This window comes from Rhinopithecus bieti, unplaced genomic scaffold (assembly GCF_001698545.2).
Source record: "Rhinopithecus bieti isolate Rb0 unplaced genomic scaffold, ASM169854v2 scaffold_13704, whole genome shotgun sequence".
NCBI classification, from domain to species: Eukaryota; Metazoa; Chordata; class Mammalia; order Primates; family Cercopithecidae; genus Rhinopithecus; species Rhinopithecus bieti.
The window spans coordinates 5,146,574-5,165,140 of NW_016808231.1; the positions used below are offsets into that span (position 1 = coordinate 5,146,574).

Below are 18,567 nucleotides of genomic sequence, written 5' to 3' on the forward strand. Positions count from 1 at the left end.
AAAAAAAAAAAAAAAAAACAACTAGCCGGGCGAGGTGGCGGGCGCCTATAGTCCCAGCTACTCGGGAGGCTGAGGAAGGAGAATGGCGTAAACCCGGGAGGCAGAGCTTGCAATGAGCTGAGATCCGGCCACTGCACTCCAGCCCGGGCGACAGAGGCCGAGACAGGCGGATCACGAGGTCAGGAGATCGAGACCATCCTGGCTAACACAGTGAAACCCCGTCTCTACTAAAAATACAAAAAAATTTGGGAGGCTGAGGCGGGTGGATCATGAGGGCAGGAATTCGAGACCAGGCTGGCCAAGATGATGAAACCCCGTCTCTACTAAAAATACAAAAATTAGCCGGGTGTGGTGGCAGACACCTGTAATCCCAGTTACTCAGGAGGCTGAGGTGGGAGAATTGCTCGAACCCGGGAGGCGGAGGTTGTAGTGAGCTGAGATCGCACCACTGCACTCTAGCCTGGGTTAGAGAGCAAGAAAATAAGTAACAAAACTTGCTCTCAAAACTATGAAAACAACCTGAAGTTCTTAGGACTTCTTTATTTCTTCTGACCATCTCCTTGTAACTTTCCTTGATATGCTGCTTTCTTTCTAATCAACTTTTTGTTACCAGGATTGCCCTGTTCCTGATAGTACAGGTCCAGAACCCGGAACAGAGCCCAGAGGACCCTAGGTCAGCCCCTCAAGTTCAGGGAACAGTACTGACCTGCATAATGCTGGGCTCTGTCTCCACACAAATCCTTTTCTCTCCTGGGCTTCCTTTTCCAGTCTTCACTGAAAGGACAGCAGTGTGGACTGTGGGGTTGGCTGTCATCGATTATGCCTGCTCAGTAACCAGGAGCACATTTGGCTTCATAGTGAAAGCATTTGCTTTTTCCAAGACTTCCTGTGTTTTACAGTCAGGGAAATGCTGACCTAACATTTTCCTCCCTTTTCTCTTTTAAAATATTGTCCAGCCCCACTTCCTCATCCCCTCTCCTTGATCCACAACTTAGTGACAGAATCTGTGCTCTGGGCCCCTCTGCTGTCTCCACTACTGCTCCAGAGGGCTGAACTTGGCAGATGTGGTATGCTTGTGAAGGGCAGGTTCCGCGGAGAATGCGAAGAGTCTACTCATTCGCTTCACCTGCAGGAGGGCTGGAGCCCTTTGGCCCGGGGCAGGCCCCCCTCTGCCTCTGCACTGATGGCAGTTCTCTGCTGTGAACTGGTTATGCCCCAGAGGATGTTGGGCAGTATCCCTGTCCCTACCCATTGGGTGCTTATGACCTTCTCCCCCAAGCCATGACAATCAAAAATGGCTCTAGGCACCGACATATGTTCCCCAGGGCATAGTCTCCCCCAGTTAAAAACTCCTGCTCTGGAGAGTAATTAGGAGAAGGAGTAGCAACAGCATCTCATCCTTTTGCCTGTCTTCGAGACGTCTGACAGAAGTAGAACCACTTCTCTTCATCTCTGCCTGTCTCTCTTTCTCCCCTCCGCCCTGCCTTTCCCTTCTTTCATCCCTCCTTCTCCCCTTCTCTCCCCACCCCCTGTCTTTCTCTCTCCCTTTCTTCTGTTTGTGCTTCTCTCTCTGGTCTTCTCAGGGTAAACTGAGAAAGCATTTTTGTCCATGGAAACTGCATTGCTTGCCTGGTAGCCACTGTCTCACAGGAACCCCTGTGGACTTTGAGACAGATCGATAGATGCCTCTTGGGGATAAACTGACACCACTGACCCTGGAGGGCACAGAACAGATGGGGCTGTGCCCACATGTGCCCTTGTGAGGCAGCCTGACCCAGGAACAGCCTTCAGTGCTCCACATAGTGGTAGGAACCAGAGGGAACTGGTGGAAAAGTGGGGTACCAGCACACATGGTCTCCCCGACATCTTTCTAGGTAATTTTTACCCTATTCCTGCAATAGCCTCTTGAGAGACATCATTCCAGGTCCCATTTTACAACTGAGCAAGTTTGAGACTCTGAGTGGTTTGGGTTATTCAAAGCTATGTAGCTTCCTGTTTGCAAAGCCTAAAACTCCTCAGTTATGTTCTGAGGTCATGTTTTTGTAGCCCTGAGCCTTCCAGGAATGCTTCACCAGCCCGTGCTTACAGTTTGTCTGCAGTTCCTCAGATGCGTGTTGTAGTCTTTTTGAATTTTCAAAATTGTATCTGGCCTCAAAACCCGCAGACTTTTGCACACTGAGGGTAAACACTTAAAAAGAAATCTAGAGGCCGGGCGCGGTAGCTCAAGCCTGTAATCCCAGCACTTTGGGAGGCTGAGACGGGCGGATCACGAGGTCAGGAGATCGAGACCATCCTGGCTAACATGGTGAAACCCCGTCTCTACTAAAAAAATACAAAAAAAACTAGCCGGGCGAGGTGGTGGGTGCCTGTAGTCCCAGCTACTCGGGAGGCTGAGGCAGGAGAATGGCGTAAACCCGGGAGGCGGAGCTTGCAGTGAGCTGAGATCCGGCCACTGCACTCTAGCCCGGGTGACAGAGCGAGACTCCGTCTCAAAAAAAGAGAAAGAAATCTAGATCTATTTAGTGAAAAAATAAAAATATGAGGTGTCGAACATATTTGCATTTATTGTCATGCTTTGGGGGGTATCCAACTACATTTGGTGTCCCAAACAATCCCAGTCAGGACTCCAGTGCCCAGTCACCTGGTGCCCTCTGCAGCTCTTTCCTGGAGTGATTCAGCCACGTGGTCTTGGGCCAGGGAGCTCTTGTTCCTCTCCCCTCCTAATTTCTATAGGAGTTCAACATCATTGGGTAGAATTGAAGAAGGGAAGGATATGATTATTCAATTAATTTGTCACGTGTTGAAAGCCTTTTGTGGGCTCACGTGCTGGAGTCGGCTCCCCAGAAGGCAACTGGGAGTGCCCAGAGCTCACTCCACTTTCATGAAATGGAGGGTGTAGTGGCCACGGAAAATATATCATTACAAACTGCTCCAAGAGGTCTGAGTAGCACTCAGCGGTTCAGATTGACACAGGGACCTCTTTAGATGGAGCCATCAGAGAAGGCCACATTGAAGGAGATTTAAAGGCAAGACTGGAAAGTTGAGAAGAAGCCATAGAGACCCCATGGGACTGGGAGAGCACTGGCTTATGTAGGAACTGGTAGAAGTCCAGAAAGGCCACCATGAGGGAAGGGAGCACGGCGTGAGTGGAAGTTGGGGGCTGAGCAGGAACCAGTTCAGGAGGCCTTGGAGGGAAGGTGGGCCATCGGCTTACAGGGTAGGTTGTGATGCAGGAAGTTGAAGCCACTTTAGTTGAGTGAGGTGAAGTTCAAGGGTGGTCCTTTTGGAAGCGGAACCCACCTGATTCTTAGTGACGTCTTGCTTAAGCTTTGGATTGGGCTTTCTGACATTTTTCACAAAACGCCGTGTAGAAGTGGGACACGTCTTGGACTGAGAACATTCAGTGACCAGAGGGGCCTCATCTTCAGGTTCTCCCACGTGGTCTCCTGTAAGAGTTATTTCTAATGTGAGTTTTTTTTTTTTTTTTTTTTTTTTTTTTTTTTTTTTTTAAAGAACTGCATTATGGAAACTTCATCGTTCTTTTTTTTTTTAATTTTATTTTAACTTCACCATTGTTAAAGTTGAGATGAGATGCAGGAGATTCATCAGGAGTGCTGCTTATTTAAAATTGCTCATGAGAGTGGTATTACTATTTGTTGTGATGGAGTGTCAGAATTTTGGAGTTGAGGTTGTGGACGGGGCCCACAGCAGCTGCTGATCTACATCTCTGAACGGAAGGGCGGTGTGGCTGGAAGACTGTGTAGACAGGAGGATGGGAGAGTGGTCTTCTGTGTCCTGCCAGAATATCACAGCTGCGGCAGTGACACTGGTAGCTCCTGAGTGGCAAGCCATGTGCTGGGATGCCCTTCAGGGCCCCCTGTGTCCAGGGGTTCATTCCATTGCTGTGTCTCAGCACCTGTCCATGGCCCCACGTGCATCTGAGTGACTCGCAGTTTCTGGGCCTCACCCAGTCCTCCTGATTCACAATCTCTTAGGACAAAGGTGCAGAATCTGTGTTTTGTAGTCACTCTTGTGAAACTTCAGCTTTATTCTTTCTCAGTTTCCCAATTAATACCACCTAATTCCCTCTGATACAACTCAGATAATTCCTGAACACATGGGCTTGCGGTTCTTGGTGTTTTGCTGGAACTCGTGGTTTTACATGAGCTGCTCCAGTGATTCTGATCTGGAATAAAGACCATGAAAGCCACTGTCCACTGACACCGTGAGCCATTGGCGGCGTGACCAGCTGTCCCACTGTGGAGTGGACTTACTTTGTTGGTCTTCATGTCCACGTTAGTACTTCAGAATACTTCACTAATCTTCCTTCACCCCCCAACCTTGTTTGTCATATTTTCATAATTTTCTGTCCTGTGTCTAGATTGTGATCATTGAGGGAGCAAGACTTAAACTGGCTGCACAGGGTTAAGCTTCGTGAACGCCGGGGTGTCTCTCTTTGTTGTCATCTTTGATGAACTCCTCTCAGTTTTGGTTTCCTTGCACGGATGCCTGTGTTCCCTGACATTATACACAAGCTCCTTTCACTGCACAAGTAGAAATTGTAAAATCACTGCTTGTCTAATACCTCCCTCTAGCCTAGGACTAACGAGAATCCATATAGAGTTCTCTGGAGACGGCAAGTGAATGAATAGTCTTGTCATCTCTTCACCATAACAGTGTCTATAGAAAAATTACACCATGATTATGAATTGTGTTTCACTAACTGAATTGGAAAACGTGGGGAAGGTTTGGAAGTAAGCCCTTGTCCATAATTATTAGTGATTTAAGTGTTTGTGTATTCTTAAGAGTTTACATCTATTGCCTCCATCTGTGTCTTGAAGATCGCTGAGAAAACACGTATGCAGGGCCTTCAAATGCCACTAAGTATAAATCTTCCGTTCAAACTTATCCCCATTGGTTTTGGCAATAAGAATCAGCTGGAAAACATAATTTAAGCACAAAATAATGATATGTGATGTGTTACAAATAGCAAGAAACTAGAAATTGAGAAAAAGTAGCCAGTCCTTTGGTATCAGTGGCAGCCCCACGTTACGGGTGCTCAGTCAAGGTCGTTTAACTTTTCCAGTATGGGTTTCCCATTAACCAGCAGTATCTTTTCTAGAGTCTGATTAGCATAACCCTTTCTTCAACAAAACCTCCTAGGTGTAAGCATAAATCATCTCAGAGATACTCATGTAAAGTGGAGGCTCACCCAGAAGGTTTTTTGTTTTGTTTTTTGTCTACACAAGATGTACTGCATACTTACTAACAACCAGCATTGCAGCCTCTGCCTGCCTGCTGGAAGTATATAATAAGGATAGCAGGCATTTCTGAGAAATGAAGTGACTTTTAGAAGAATCAAGTAAATACACCACAGTAGTCCTGCAAGAAGCAACAACTCAGTAAACAGCACAGGTCATGGGTCTGGGTGAGGTGAGTCGTAGCTAGCAGTAATGCGAATATAATACCTCGCTTCCTCTGGAGTGGTGTGAACTACATCAGTCTCTACACAGCCCAAATCACCCTAACTTCCTTTTACCTTTTCCACAACCTTTGGAGATGGCCCCGAGGTTCAAGTCACCAAAAAGACAGTCTGTCCAGTAACTAATTTGCCAAGTTACCAAAAAATTATTGTGTAAATTTTTGTTTGTGTTCCTTTTTTCCTCTAATCCTTAGAACCTATCAATGTCATAAGTATTCTTGAAGAATATATATATCAACAGTATTGAAGAAGAGTATTCTAAAAACTTTATGTTTTTAGTAAATTGGTAATTCTGTTGAACTTGGTCATTCGGCTCCTAGTCTGGTCCACCTGTCCCTTTGACCATAGGAATAGATCCAGTGCCTTCTACCTTGCAGGTTGTCTTTTTTGTTGTTTCTTTGGTTGGTTGGGTGTTTTTTTTGAGATGGGATCTCACTGTCACCCCAGTTGGAGTGCAGTGGTGTGGTCTCAGCTCACTGCAACCTCTTCCTCCCAGGCTCAAGCGATCTTCCCACCCCAGCCTCCCGAGTAGCTTGGACCACAGGCATGTGCAACCATACACAGCAAATTTTTTGTATTTTTTGGTGGAGACAGGTTTTGCTGTGTTGCTGAGGCTGGTCTCAAATTCCTGAGCTCAGGAGATCCACCCACCTGGGCCTCCCAAAGTGCTAGCATCACAGGTGTGAGCCACCTCTCCCGGCCACTTTATAGGGTTTCTTTGTGCTGTAACAACTAACTCCCACCCCTTCTAGGTAGACTGCTGGGTTCTGAAGGCTGTGGCTGTGGGTCCAGAAAGAGAGCGGGGGAGGGAGTGGCAGGTCCGCCGCGCTTGGCCACATTTCTTACACCGAGCCTTGGCCTTGGGCTCGGGCTCTCTTGCTTCCCTTGGCCATTTGCTTTCTACTTTAAATCACAGCTTTAAGATTACTTATAAATCATTCTGGATTATTCCCCTATTGAATTTAGATGTTTTGTTTCATTTCATTTTGTTGTTGTTGTTGTTGTTGAGACAGAGTCTCTATCTGTCACCCAGGCTAGACTGCAGTGGCGCTGTCTTGGCTCACTGCAACCTCCGCCTCCCAGGTTCAAGCTATTCTTCTGCCTCAGCCTTCTGAGTAGTTGGGATTACAGGCACCCGCCACTGCACCTGGCTAATTTTTGTATTTTTAGTGGAGACAGGGTTTCACCATGTTGGCCAGGCTGGTCTGGAACTCCTGACCTCGTGATCCACCCACCTCAGCCTCCCAAAGTGCTGGAATTATAGGCATGAGCCACTGTGCCCGGCCTGAATTTAGATCTTAAATTTTAAGATAATCTTATTTTTTTAAAAATCAATAAACACAAAGCAAAAAGAAGAAAACACAAGAAACGTTTCGTCTATGAAAATAGCTATGTTGTGTTTCTTACCAGTTTATCACCTCAGAGGTGATCATCACTTCTTCCCAGGTTGGCAGCTGTGTACATTTAATGAGCATTTTATTTGTTTTATGGCGCCACAGCTTTGCATACCCAGCTGTTGTAGGTCCTTATGAGGGAACCTGAGCAAGCAGTTATTGCAGAGCCAGCCTTCATTCTGCCTGATGTTCACTTTGGTGTCGTTTTCTGATTCTAGGTGGAGGTTATGGAGGAGACAGGTTTCCAGTTGGGTGGGGGAGCATCCAAGGAGCATGGGTTTGGACCCTGTTGGGATGTGGAAGGTTGCGGATGAGCAGCAGGAATCCCAGCCCGGTGTGGATCCTGGGCAGTGGTGGCACAGAGGGGCGACACTGTCCTTCCTTGTTCTTTCTTGGTCAGTCTCTCACTGTTTGGAACACAGGGTCTTTTGAAGACGTGATCACCTACTCTTGGACACACAGTAAAAAATGACTTATTTTTCTGTGAGGAATGTGAGGAAAAATGTTATTATCCACATTCTGTATGCACATCTCTGTTATGTTCTTAGCATAGAATACAGGCACTATAGGAAAAATGGCATTGGGGCTAAATTACCCAAAACCTATGTAGCAATAACAATCCTAGTAAAAATGCATGTTAGAGTCTTTTGAAAATTAAGGAATAGGCTGGGCACTGTGGCTCACTCCTGTAATTCCAGCACTATGGGAGGCCGAGGCAGGCAGATCACTTGAAGTCAGGGGTTCGAGACCCGTCTGGTTAACACGGTGAAGCCCCATCTCTACTAAAAATACAAAAAGTAGTCAGGTGTGGTGGCACACGTCTGTAAGCCCAGCTACTTGGGAGGGTGAGACAGGAGAATTGCTTGAATCAGAGAGGCAGAGGTTGCAGTGAGCCGAGATCGTGCCATTGCACTCCAGCCTGGGCGACAGAGCGAGACTCCATCACAAAAAAAATAAAAATAAAACAATAAAAAAAATTTAAGGAATACCAGAGTAAATGTAAAGAGTTTGTTTTTAAAGGTAGTTTGACAGCTGGGCACAGTGGCTCACACCTGTAATCCCAGCACTTTGGGAGGCGGAGGCGGGTGGATCACAAGGTCAGGAGATCGAGACCGTCCTGGCTAACATGGTGAAACCCCGTCTCTACTAAAAATACAAAAAATTAGCTGGGCGAGGTGGCGGGCGCCTATAGTCCCAGCTACTCGGGAGCCTGAGGCAGGAGAATGGTGTGAACGCGGGAGGCGGAGCCTGCACTGAGCCAAGATCGCGCCACTGCACTCCAGCCTGGGAGACAGAGCGAGACTCCGTCTTGGGGGAGGAAAAAAAAGGTGGTTTGACAGTGGAGTATACACAGTGGTTGAGGCTGCCAATTATGTAATAAGCAACACATGCAAAGAGCCTGTGGCTAAACCGAGTGCAGATGATGAGTGGGGTGAGTGGGCTCAGTGAACTTTGTGTTTACCTGCTGTTACTCAGTGGCTCAAAATAATAGGAAGGGGAGACTAAGGTTTAAACTAGTATGGCGCTCACACCATACTCACCTCCTCCTTCCACATTACAAATTGCGTGTGAAATGATCCTTGCTCCAGAAACATACATTGCATATATTTTAAGGCTTTTGACAGATAGCTTTCTAGTGCCTTCCAACAAAAGCCATGTACCCAGTTACCAGCATCACACCATCTTCCCAAGGCTAGGGACTGTCACCCTGTCCTTTTGTTTTTTTTTTAGACGGAGTGTTGCACTTGTTGCGCAAGCTGGAGTGCAATGGCGCAATCTCTGCTCACTGACACCTCTGCTTCCTGGGTTCTAGCTATTCTTTTGCCTCAGCTTCCTGAGTAGCTGGGATTACAGGCGCGTGCCACCACACCTGGCTAATTTTTTGTATTTTTAGTAGAAATGGGGTTTCACCATGTTAGTTAGGCTGGTCTCAAACTGCTGACCTCAGGTGATCTGCCCACCTCGGCCTCCTAAAGTGCCGAGATTCCAGGCGTGAGCCACTGTTCCCAGCCCACCTTATCCTTTAATAGGAGAAAATGATGTCATCTTATTTTGATGAGCATTTCTCTCACGAGTAAGATTTGAAGTGCTTATGTTTAGAGACATAGGCATTTATTTGAGTTGCTTTGGTCCTGTTCTTCACCAGTTTTCCTGTCACATTATCTTAGAACACTTTATAAAGCAAGGTGGTCAGCCCTCTCTGTGCAGGAGGAACACAGAGAGCTGCAGGATTGTGGCTCTACTGCTAAGTGGCTGGCTCATCACCCAGGAAAGGCCCTTTCCTTGGGGCCTCAGTTACTTCACCTGTCATGTGTGGCTAGTTCCCAGAGCACTCCTTCCTCGGTGATGTGTGTGTCTTCAATGAGCTGCTGTACCTTGGACCCTGAACACAGAGCCTGGCACAGAGTGAGGAATAAAGATGGACTGGGAGAAGAAGAAATAATAGCTCCATCATGATTTGTTTTGTCTTGTGTCTTTCAGATTTAATTTTTCCTGGTTCATCAATAGCCTTTACACTTGTTCCTAGTGGTTTTAGTCGTAGAAACAATGCCAGTCTTTATGTAATCTAGCCTCTCACACCTATTTAATGGTACATACAGTCTTCTCCTACATTGGAATCGCCCTTGGAGCTTTTGTTCTTTTTTCTCTCTTTTCTCAATGGTTTTGGTTTTGTTTTTGTCTTTTTTTAGCAACAGGGTCTTGCTTTGTTGCCCAGGCTGGGGTACAGTGGCAATTCACAGACACAATCATGGAACACTATAGCCTTGATCTCCTGGTCTCCAGCAGTTCTCCTACCTTCGCCTCCTGAGTAGCTGGGACTACAGGTGTACCACCACTCCTGGCTTCTTAAATGTCTTTATTCTCATTGTAAAGGTACATATATGTTAGTTTTAGAAAAATTGGGAAAAGTCTAAATTAAAAAAAAAAAAAAAAAGCAGCCTTGTCTCTTAGGGGAAAATGGGAGGATCTGTATTTTGAGAATTTTTACTGGAAGGCTGGGCACAATGGCTCATAGCTATAATCCCGGCACTTTGGGAGGCCAAGGCAAGAGAATTGCTTCTGCCCAGGAGTTCAAGACCAGCTCGAACAACATGGCAAGACTCCTCTACAAAAACTTTTAAAACTTAGCTGGGCGTTGTGATACACACTTCTGTGATCTCAGCTACTCAGGAGGCTGAGATGAGAGGATCGCTTGAGCCCAGGAGGGTGAGGCTGTGTGAGCCGTGACTGCACTACTTTACTTCAGCCCGGGTAACAGTGAGACCCTGTCTCCAAAATAAAAGAATTTTACTGGTAATAGTGAGGAACACTGCTTTATGTTCTGTGACTAAAGCCTTTACTACCTTTGCATAACAAAGCACTCACCTTAATTACCTTCCAATACTTTTACAATTTAATTTTTTATATTTAATTCCTCATCATTTTCTTATTGATTCTTCTGATTTTGTTTTCTCAGGAAATTTCCCCCAGAATGGAATGCTTTTGGTATAAAATAGTAGTCACTTAAAAGCTTTTGTTAAAGCATAAAGGTCTACCTTATTGTTGTTACTAACTTGTTGCCTTAAATAACAGTCATTGGATGTTCTCTCCCACAAATTCAGGCAGGGCTTGGTTGGCCCATTCCCCTGCTCCACATGGCTTTGACAGGGGTTATTTGAGGTCTGCCTTATTTTTCATGGCTGCCTCTTATTTCATTATAGGTCTGTAGCCATAGGATGTTTAATTAGTCCACCTTTCATAGGCATTTATAATTTTTTCCAGTTTTTAATATTGAATCAGAATGTGATGCATTATCTTTGCACACATATTTTAACATACTTGTCCAATTACGTCCTTAATAATAAATAATGAGAAGTGGAATTACTGTCAAAAGAAATGCATATTTTTCTTTTTGATACATGTTGCTTTCCAAAATTATACTGAATTGCCAGAGTACTTGAGAATTGCCATTTCTTTATATCTTCATCAATACCAATTAGCAGTTTAAAAATCTTGGCCATATTGATAGATTAAAAATGTCTCATTGTTTTATTTCTATTTCTTTAATGATTAGTAAGAACTTTTTAAAAACAGCTTTTTAAGATATAATTCATGTACCATATAGGCCTTGCTTTAAAGTGTGCAGTTCAGTGGTGGTATATTGTGTAACCATCACCACAATCAATTCTGAAACAATTTCTCCACTCCAAAAAGAAACCCAGTACCATTAGCAGTTATTCCCCATTTCCCCTGAACCCCCATCTCCAGCCAGCCACTAGTCTGTCTACCCCCATGGCTGTGTCTATTCTGGGCATTTCCTAGAAATTGAATCACACAATATGTGGTCTTTTGTGACTGGCTTCTTTGACGAAGCATGTTTTCAAAGTTCGCGTTGTGGTATGTGTGGTTACTTCCCTTTTTATGGTTGAATAATACTCCATTTTGGATATATACCATGTTTGTTTTTCCCTTCATCACTTGATGGGCATTTGAATTGTATCCGCTTTTTGGTTATTTGTAAAAGGCTGTTGTGAACATTTTTTACAGTTTTTGTGTGAACATGCATTTTCAGTTCTTTTGGTTATATACCTAAAATAGGAATTGCAGAGGTCATATGGTAATTTTATGTTTGACCTTTTGAGGAATTGCCAGACTTCTACATTCCCACACCAGTGTATGAGGATTCCAAGTTCTCCACGTCCTGGCCACCCTGTTGCTATTGGTTAGCATTTGGCTTTTTATTATAGCCATGTGGTGGGTGTGAAGTGGTATCTCACTATAGTCTTAACTTGCATTTCCCTAGTGGCTAATAAGGTTCACCATCTTTTCATGTGTTTATTGGCCATTCATGTATCTTCTTTGGATAAATATCTATTCAGAGCTTTCACTCATTTTTTAATTGGGCTATTTGTCTTTTTATTAACTGAGTCGTAAGAGTTTTTAAAATATGTTCTAGATGCAAGTGCTTTACCTGTGATTTGCAAATATTTTCTCTTTCACTTTCCGTTTTCACAGTTCATTATTTTGTAATGGTATGCTTTGAAGCATAAAACTTTCTAATTTTTTATGAAATCAGTTTATTTTTCTTTTATCATTTGTGCTTTTGGTGACATACTAAGAAACTGCCTAATCCAAGGTCGTGAAGATTTATTCCTGGTTTTCTTCTGTGAATGGTATGATTGTCACTCTTACGTTGAAGTCTTTGCTCCACCTTGAGTTCATTTTTGAGTAGGAGGTAGAGAGGAGTCTGCCTGCATCCCTCTGCCTGGGCTGTCCAGTGCTTGCGCTCCTCTTCATAGAGAAATGATCCCTCTCTCCCTTGTGTTGCCTTGGCACCAAGGCGTAGAACATTTTTGTATTTGTTGTTTCTTTGTGTTTTGTGAGGTATCTGTGCATTTTCTTTGCCCAACTTTTTAGTGGGATAGTATCCTTTCTTTATTGAGAGCATTTGCATAAAAGAAAACCAACAAATTTGCTCTCAGTTTTTCACTTTTAAACTTTATTATGTGTTTATGTTAAGAAGGCTTTCTCATCGTCATGTCCTAAAAGTATTTTAAATTTTTCTCTCCATTTTAATCCCTTTTTTTTCACTTTAGTCCGTATAAAGTGTTTTTTTTTTTTTTTTTTTTTTAAATAGAAGATAAGGATCCAAAGATGCCTCACCACTCATGAATATAAAGCACCACCTTTAGGAGACAGTCGTCCTCTCTTATCGGGGGTTTCACTTTCTGGGGTTTCTCTTACCAGCAATTCCAAAATAAGTGAGTGCAGTACAATAAGGTGTTTAGAGAGAGAGAGAGACCACATTCATGTAGCTTTTATTACAGTGTATTGTTATAATGGTTCTATTTCATTATTAGTTACTGTTAATCTTACTATACCTAATTTATAAATTAAACTTTAGCATAGGTGTGTGTGTATAGGACGTAATACAGTATATATAGGATTCAGTACTATCTGAAGTTTCAGGCACCCGTTGGGGTTCTTGCAACCTGTCCCCTGAGGATAAGCGGGGACTTCTGTATGCTAATTTGATGTATACATATGTCTATTTCTGGACTTACGTAAAAAAATTAGCTTTATAGTATGTTTCAGTATCTGGCAATACAGAGTGCCCCTTTATTTTACTGTTTTCAAAATTTTCTTGGCTCTTAGAAAAACAAAATCACACAAAATGTAGATTACTTTTGGGGCAGCTTCCACGACGACGGCTTTGTTCTGGGCTCTAAAGGGGGTTCGAAGTACTCGCCCTCCATCCTTAGTGCCTGCTTGCCAGTGGGAACTGGGCAGGGAGGTTGGACAAGTCTGAAGGATGCTTCTGACAGATTTGGGGGCCACCTACAGTTCACATCTAACTCTCATGGCTCATTGAACACCAGTCTGGGAGAGGAGGAAAGTAAGTGTGCCCCTGTATTTGTAACTACTTTGCAAAACTAAGCTAGTCCCAGACAAATATACAGAATTCCATGGGGAGGGCCAGACACAGGGTCATAAGACATTTTCCATTCCACCATTGACTGAACTTCACCCTCAGAATGGCTTTTGAGATGCATGTTGTAAACAGTATGTAGGGCTCATTAAACTGTACAGTTGTCCTCCATCCAGGGGTAGACAAATAACAGACCAAGTTTTAAATTTGACATATAGTTTCCAACCATACTATTTTGACATATGGTCAGGTGTAGTGCAAAAGACACTATTAAAAATACATGCCAGGCCTCACATGGTGGCTCACGCCTGTAATCCCAGCCCTTTGGGAGGCTGAGGCGTGCCGGTCACTTGAGGTCAGGAGTTCGAGACCAGCTTGGCCAACATGGTGAAACCCCATCTCTACTAAAAATACAAAAAGTAGGCAGGTGTGGTGGGCACCTGTAATCCCAGCTACTTGGGAAGCTGAGGCGGGAGAATCGCTTGAATCCAGGAGGCAGAGGTTGCAGTGAGCTGAGATGGCGCCACTGCACTCTAGCCTAGGCAACAGAGTGAGACTCTGTCTCAAAAAATAAATAAATAAATACAGGCCAGCTGGGTGCCACCACACATCTGTGATCCCAGCTACATGGGAGGCTGAAGTGGGAAGATCACTTGAGCCCTGGAAGCCAGCCTGGGCAACATAGCAAGACCTTGTCTCTGAAATTTAAAAAAAAAAAAAATATTTTTAAATCCCAAATGAAAAGCAGTGTGTTAATTTTTGGTGAATTAAGAACAGCCTGCTTATAATTTACTTGTAGAGCTAAAATGTTGGCCTAATTTTTATGTAATTTTTTTGGTGATATTTCTGTACTTTAAGAAACAGTGCGAGGACAACTATGTAGTCTCTTCAGCAAAGGTAGTGTCAGGAGTAAAAGAATGGAAGACGTAATAGATTAAGAACCTTAAGAACAACCGAATACAGGATGTGGGCCTTCATGGAGTCCTGATTTGTGCAAACCAGCTATGAAAGATGTGTTTTGGACAACCAGAGAAATTGGGATATGACTCAGTATTAGCTGATACCCAAGGATTGTTCTTTTTCTTAGGTTTAATGATGATATCCTTTCCTTTCCATTTTTCTGTATGTTTGAAATTTTCATAAATGTAAAAGAAAGAGACCTAAATGAGGCTCATTTTGTGTTTCTCCCATTCTTCTGTATCTCCATTCCTGTTGATTTCTGGATGGACCTTCCAATCCACGGGAATAAGCCAGTCGAGCATTGGACTTAACGCCAGTATTGCATGCTTGCAGGGGCAGCTTAAGGGCTGTTTGCTTACTGAAGCTTTATTTACAATTATAAAAATTAAAGGAGGGGGCCGGGGATTCCAGTTTATGCCCCATAACAAGAACTAGTTCAATGAGTGTAAAGTTGTAGAGTAACATGCCGTTTGTTCCAAGTCGTCCCAGCCACTGTCTGAGACAGTTTAGTGGTATGGGGCAGAACATGGAAAAACGCTAAGCAAAACGTGTGTGTAGCAGGGGAGATATGAGGCTCTATTGATTATGGTTCATACATAAGCATTTTAAGCATTTATATAGAAAAAGGAAGGGGAAAAAAACCTATCAACGCTTTAATAGTGGACTCCTGGATAATGGGATTTTAATTGTTGTTAATTATTTCTGTAGTAGTTCTCTAGCTTTCCAAAATTCCTGCAGTGTATATATATACTTTCATAATCAAGAAAAAATAAACGTAAGGGAAAGAGGCTATTTTCTTTTAGGAGTTGAGCCCTGCATTCATGGTGTTCTGCTTCTCAGCTAGGATGCTGATTTTGCTTTGGGTCCTTCTCAGAATTGCTTTGGGTCTTTCTCAAACTTCCAAGAATTTTACTACCAAGCCCAGCCACCCAGCTTTTCTACACACTTATTTTCTAGTTCTCATAACAGTAAAACAGAAACAAAACTCTGTAACCTTTTAAAAATGAGCTTTGATTCATTAAAAATTATTTTTATAGTTTTCTCTCTTCGTGAATGTGCAGTTTTGATTCATACATTTTTTAAAAATCAGAGTGGCGTACTTTAGGGGAGGTCATGAGGGTTGTGGAAGCAAGCTGGAAATATCAGAGTACTAGAGAAAATTGGAAGTCCTGGAACTGTGGTTGATACTGTTGCACATTAGGAACACTTCTCTTATTGCCTAAGTCTTTTTTATTAAGTTAATCTGAAGAATGCTTGTAGTTTGTGAAGAGTAAGACTCTGTGGGTCCCCTTTTCCATTTTCCTTGCTATTAAACGGTTTGTTTGGTTTGGCTTCTTATTTCAGGCAACTGAAAGCAAACTCTTTCTGTACTTTTAGCAGATCACCAGATCTTTAAAAATTATGAACTATCTGAGTGGAAATTTTAATGAGAAACAAAGCATAGGACAAGAATGCATTTCCCATTGTACTGGGTGGTGTATTAAGGCTAAGTGTCATTAGTCTTTAGGAGAGGTAATGTTTGCTGTGAAATCAAGCTGCAGGCATTGCCCTTCTAGTCATGTGATAATGAAATCCAAAAGGTAGCTCTGATTCTTTTTGCTACATCAGATGTTTGCAGTACATTGCAATTGGTCAGGCCTTGGCAATCTTTTTTTTTTTTTTGAAACGGAGTCTCTGTCGCCCAGGCTGGAGTGCAGTTGCGCCATCTCAGCTCACTGCAAGCTCCGCCTCCCAGGTTCACACCATTTTCTTCTGCCTCAGCCTCCAGAGTAGCTGAGACTACAGGCACCTGCCACCACGCCTGGCTAATTTTTTCTATTTTTTAGTAGAGATGGGGTTTCACCGTGTTAGCCAGGATGGTCTCGATCTCCTGACCTCGTGATCCACTCGGCCTCCCAAAGTGCTGGGCTTACAGGCGTGAGCCAACGCACCAGCCGGGCCTTGGCAATCTTTTTAATTATGTTGAACCCTATGAAATTGCTAGTGTTTGGCCATTTGGGACATACAGAAACAGCAGTTTCATATGGTCCAGTTGATATAATACACAGCTTTTCCTGTAGTTGTGTGCATCGTAGAGTGAGTTGGGTTTTGGTTGCTGCAGTGAAGAGCCAGCCATTGTCTTGCTTGGGTGATAATTGTATACAAGTGAACTTGAATCAGTCTTGCTGCTGAGTTGGGTTGATTTCTGTGGTTCTGAATCTTCTTAAAGTCGTCAGTGGATTAGAGAACTACACCAGCCTTCTTCTCTCTGTGGTCAGTATTATCCATCAACTTTTGCTTTTGTTTGAGAAATAATTAATGAATATGAGTTGGAACTCTGAGAGGTTAAAGTATTTTTATTATTTTGCTTTATTTTAGTCTCAGATGCAAACATCAGTGGGAATTGTACCCACACAAGCAATTGCAACGGGCCCCACTGCAGATCCTGAAAAACGCAAACTGATACAGCAGCAGCTGGTTCTACTGCTTCATGCTCATAAGTGTCAGAGACGAGAGCAAGCAAACGGAGAGGTTCGGGCCTGCTCGCTCCCACATTGTCGAACCATGAAAAACGTTTTGAATCACATGACGCATTGTCAGGCTGGGAAAGCCTGCCAAGGTAAGTGCTGTTTTTGGAGCTCCTAGTGGCAGAGGTCAGGAAGAATTTTTCTTTATTGTTCTTACAGCAGCTCTCTGGTTCATAAGGCTCTGGCAGCCTGAGTGCTACCTTCCATTTGGTGTGGCAAAACATGTTGCGCTCACGTTCCCCACACAATGACAAGTCAGGTGCTCCAGGAAGTCTTATCTGCTGAAGAGAAAGGCGATTTGGTTTTCTGATACTCTGTGAACTTCTGCTGCTTGAAGCTGTGCCCCGTATTTGTTCTTTTCCTCCTTCCTCTGTCACGGAAGATGTTGGTCACTTCTTGAGCACTGTCTTTGTTGTGAATGTCTAGATCGTGGTTTTCTTTTGGGCAATGAATATAGCACACGCACGTGCAGGCACACGCCTTTCCTGCACCCCAGCATCTGTCTTGGTGACCTGCGGCCTTGCTCCTCTGTCCTGTGTCTTGAGGCAAGTCCAGATGGCAGTGAAGTTGTCCTTGGTGACTGGCAATGACATGGGGAACTACGCACTGTATCATCCCAGGGGAGGTGGTGAACTAGGCACTTCACTTGCCCTCTGTCTCCCCTTTTACTGCAGACACCTCTTTTCTACCGAAGGAAGTGTTTCCTATTAACAGCTATACTTTCCTTTAATCTTTATTCTCTTTCCTTCTCTTCTTATGCTCATAAACCTTGGGGAATCTCCCCTGGTCTCCCTGTCTCTCTTTGTGACATTTGTGAGTCCCTAGAGTAACCCTGTCGTAACAGAGAAGCAGAGAAGGGTAAGGTTAGACCTTTAGAAGCTGAAGCCGGAATAACCAGGGTCAGTTACCCTCTCGAGTACTTGTTCACCAGGTGCCCACAGTCCCTTTCAGAATCTCTGCAGGCTTCTCATGTGCTTCTCTATCTGTATTTCTTCACTGTAGTATTTAGGTGGTTTCATCTTGAAACGTAATTGAACATTTTTATTTTAAATAGTTACATCACAGAACTATTATTTGTTCTACCTTTCATTGCAGTTGTTTGGTATTCCAGGTTGAATAGTGTTTGTTTTGTTTTGTGGGCTGCCCTTAATCACCCATCCTTCATAACATTGCTTCTAGGGGAAGTTTTGTTTGGATTTCTCAACAGTCAACTTACAAACTTTTTGGAAAACAGCCTGTTTGTAAGTTGAGGACTGCCTATACTGTGTTATGGTTACACTTGTTACCATTTTCTTATGGAATCTGGCATTATAATTTAGGTATAATTGAAAGTGTGACGATTTGGATAGAAAAATAACATCTCGTTGTTTTTCTGGTCATAGTTGCCCATTGTGCATCTTCACGACAAATCATCTCTCATTGGAAGAACTGCACACGACATGACTGTCCTGTTTGCCTCCCTTTGAAAAATGCCAGTGACAAGCGAAACCAACAAAGTAAGTGAGCACGGGGGCAGAGAAGCTTGGAGATGAGAATAGAAGTTGTTTCTAAAGAAAATTCAGAGAGTAGGTAGGGAGTGGGCAGGGGTTATGAGCCACGGAGTGCAGGGTGAGGTAGGGCGGACAGTGGCCCAAGGTGCAGCCAAGCTCAGAGGGCAGGCAGGCTCTCTGTGTCAGGAACTGCTGTGATAATGTTGGACCCTGACTCACTCACTGCCCCTCCCTCTCCCTGCCCCCTGCATACACGCACTTGAAGCAGCATGGAACGGCAGAGTCACTTTGTTCACTGAGCCAACATGAAGACATGGTATTTCCT

The 18,567-nt window shown here is 43.8% G+C and overlaps 1 protein-coding gene across 1 annotated transcript in view; it reads left to right on the forward strand.

Moving 5' to 3' along the window:
• CREBBP (CREB binding lysine acetyltransferase) overlaps positions 1-18,567 on the forward strand; it is a 164,873-nt gene that overhangs the window by 74,154 nt on the left and 72,152 nt on the right. The window contains 2 exon segments of the mRNA XM_017886365.1: positions 16,604-16,844; positions 18,135-18,248. Of these exon segments, the coding sequence (XP_017741854.1) occupies positions 16,604-16,844; positions 18,135-18,248 (355 nt within the window).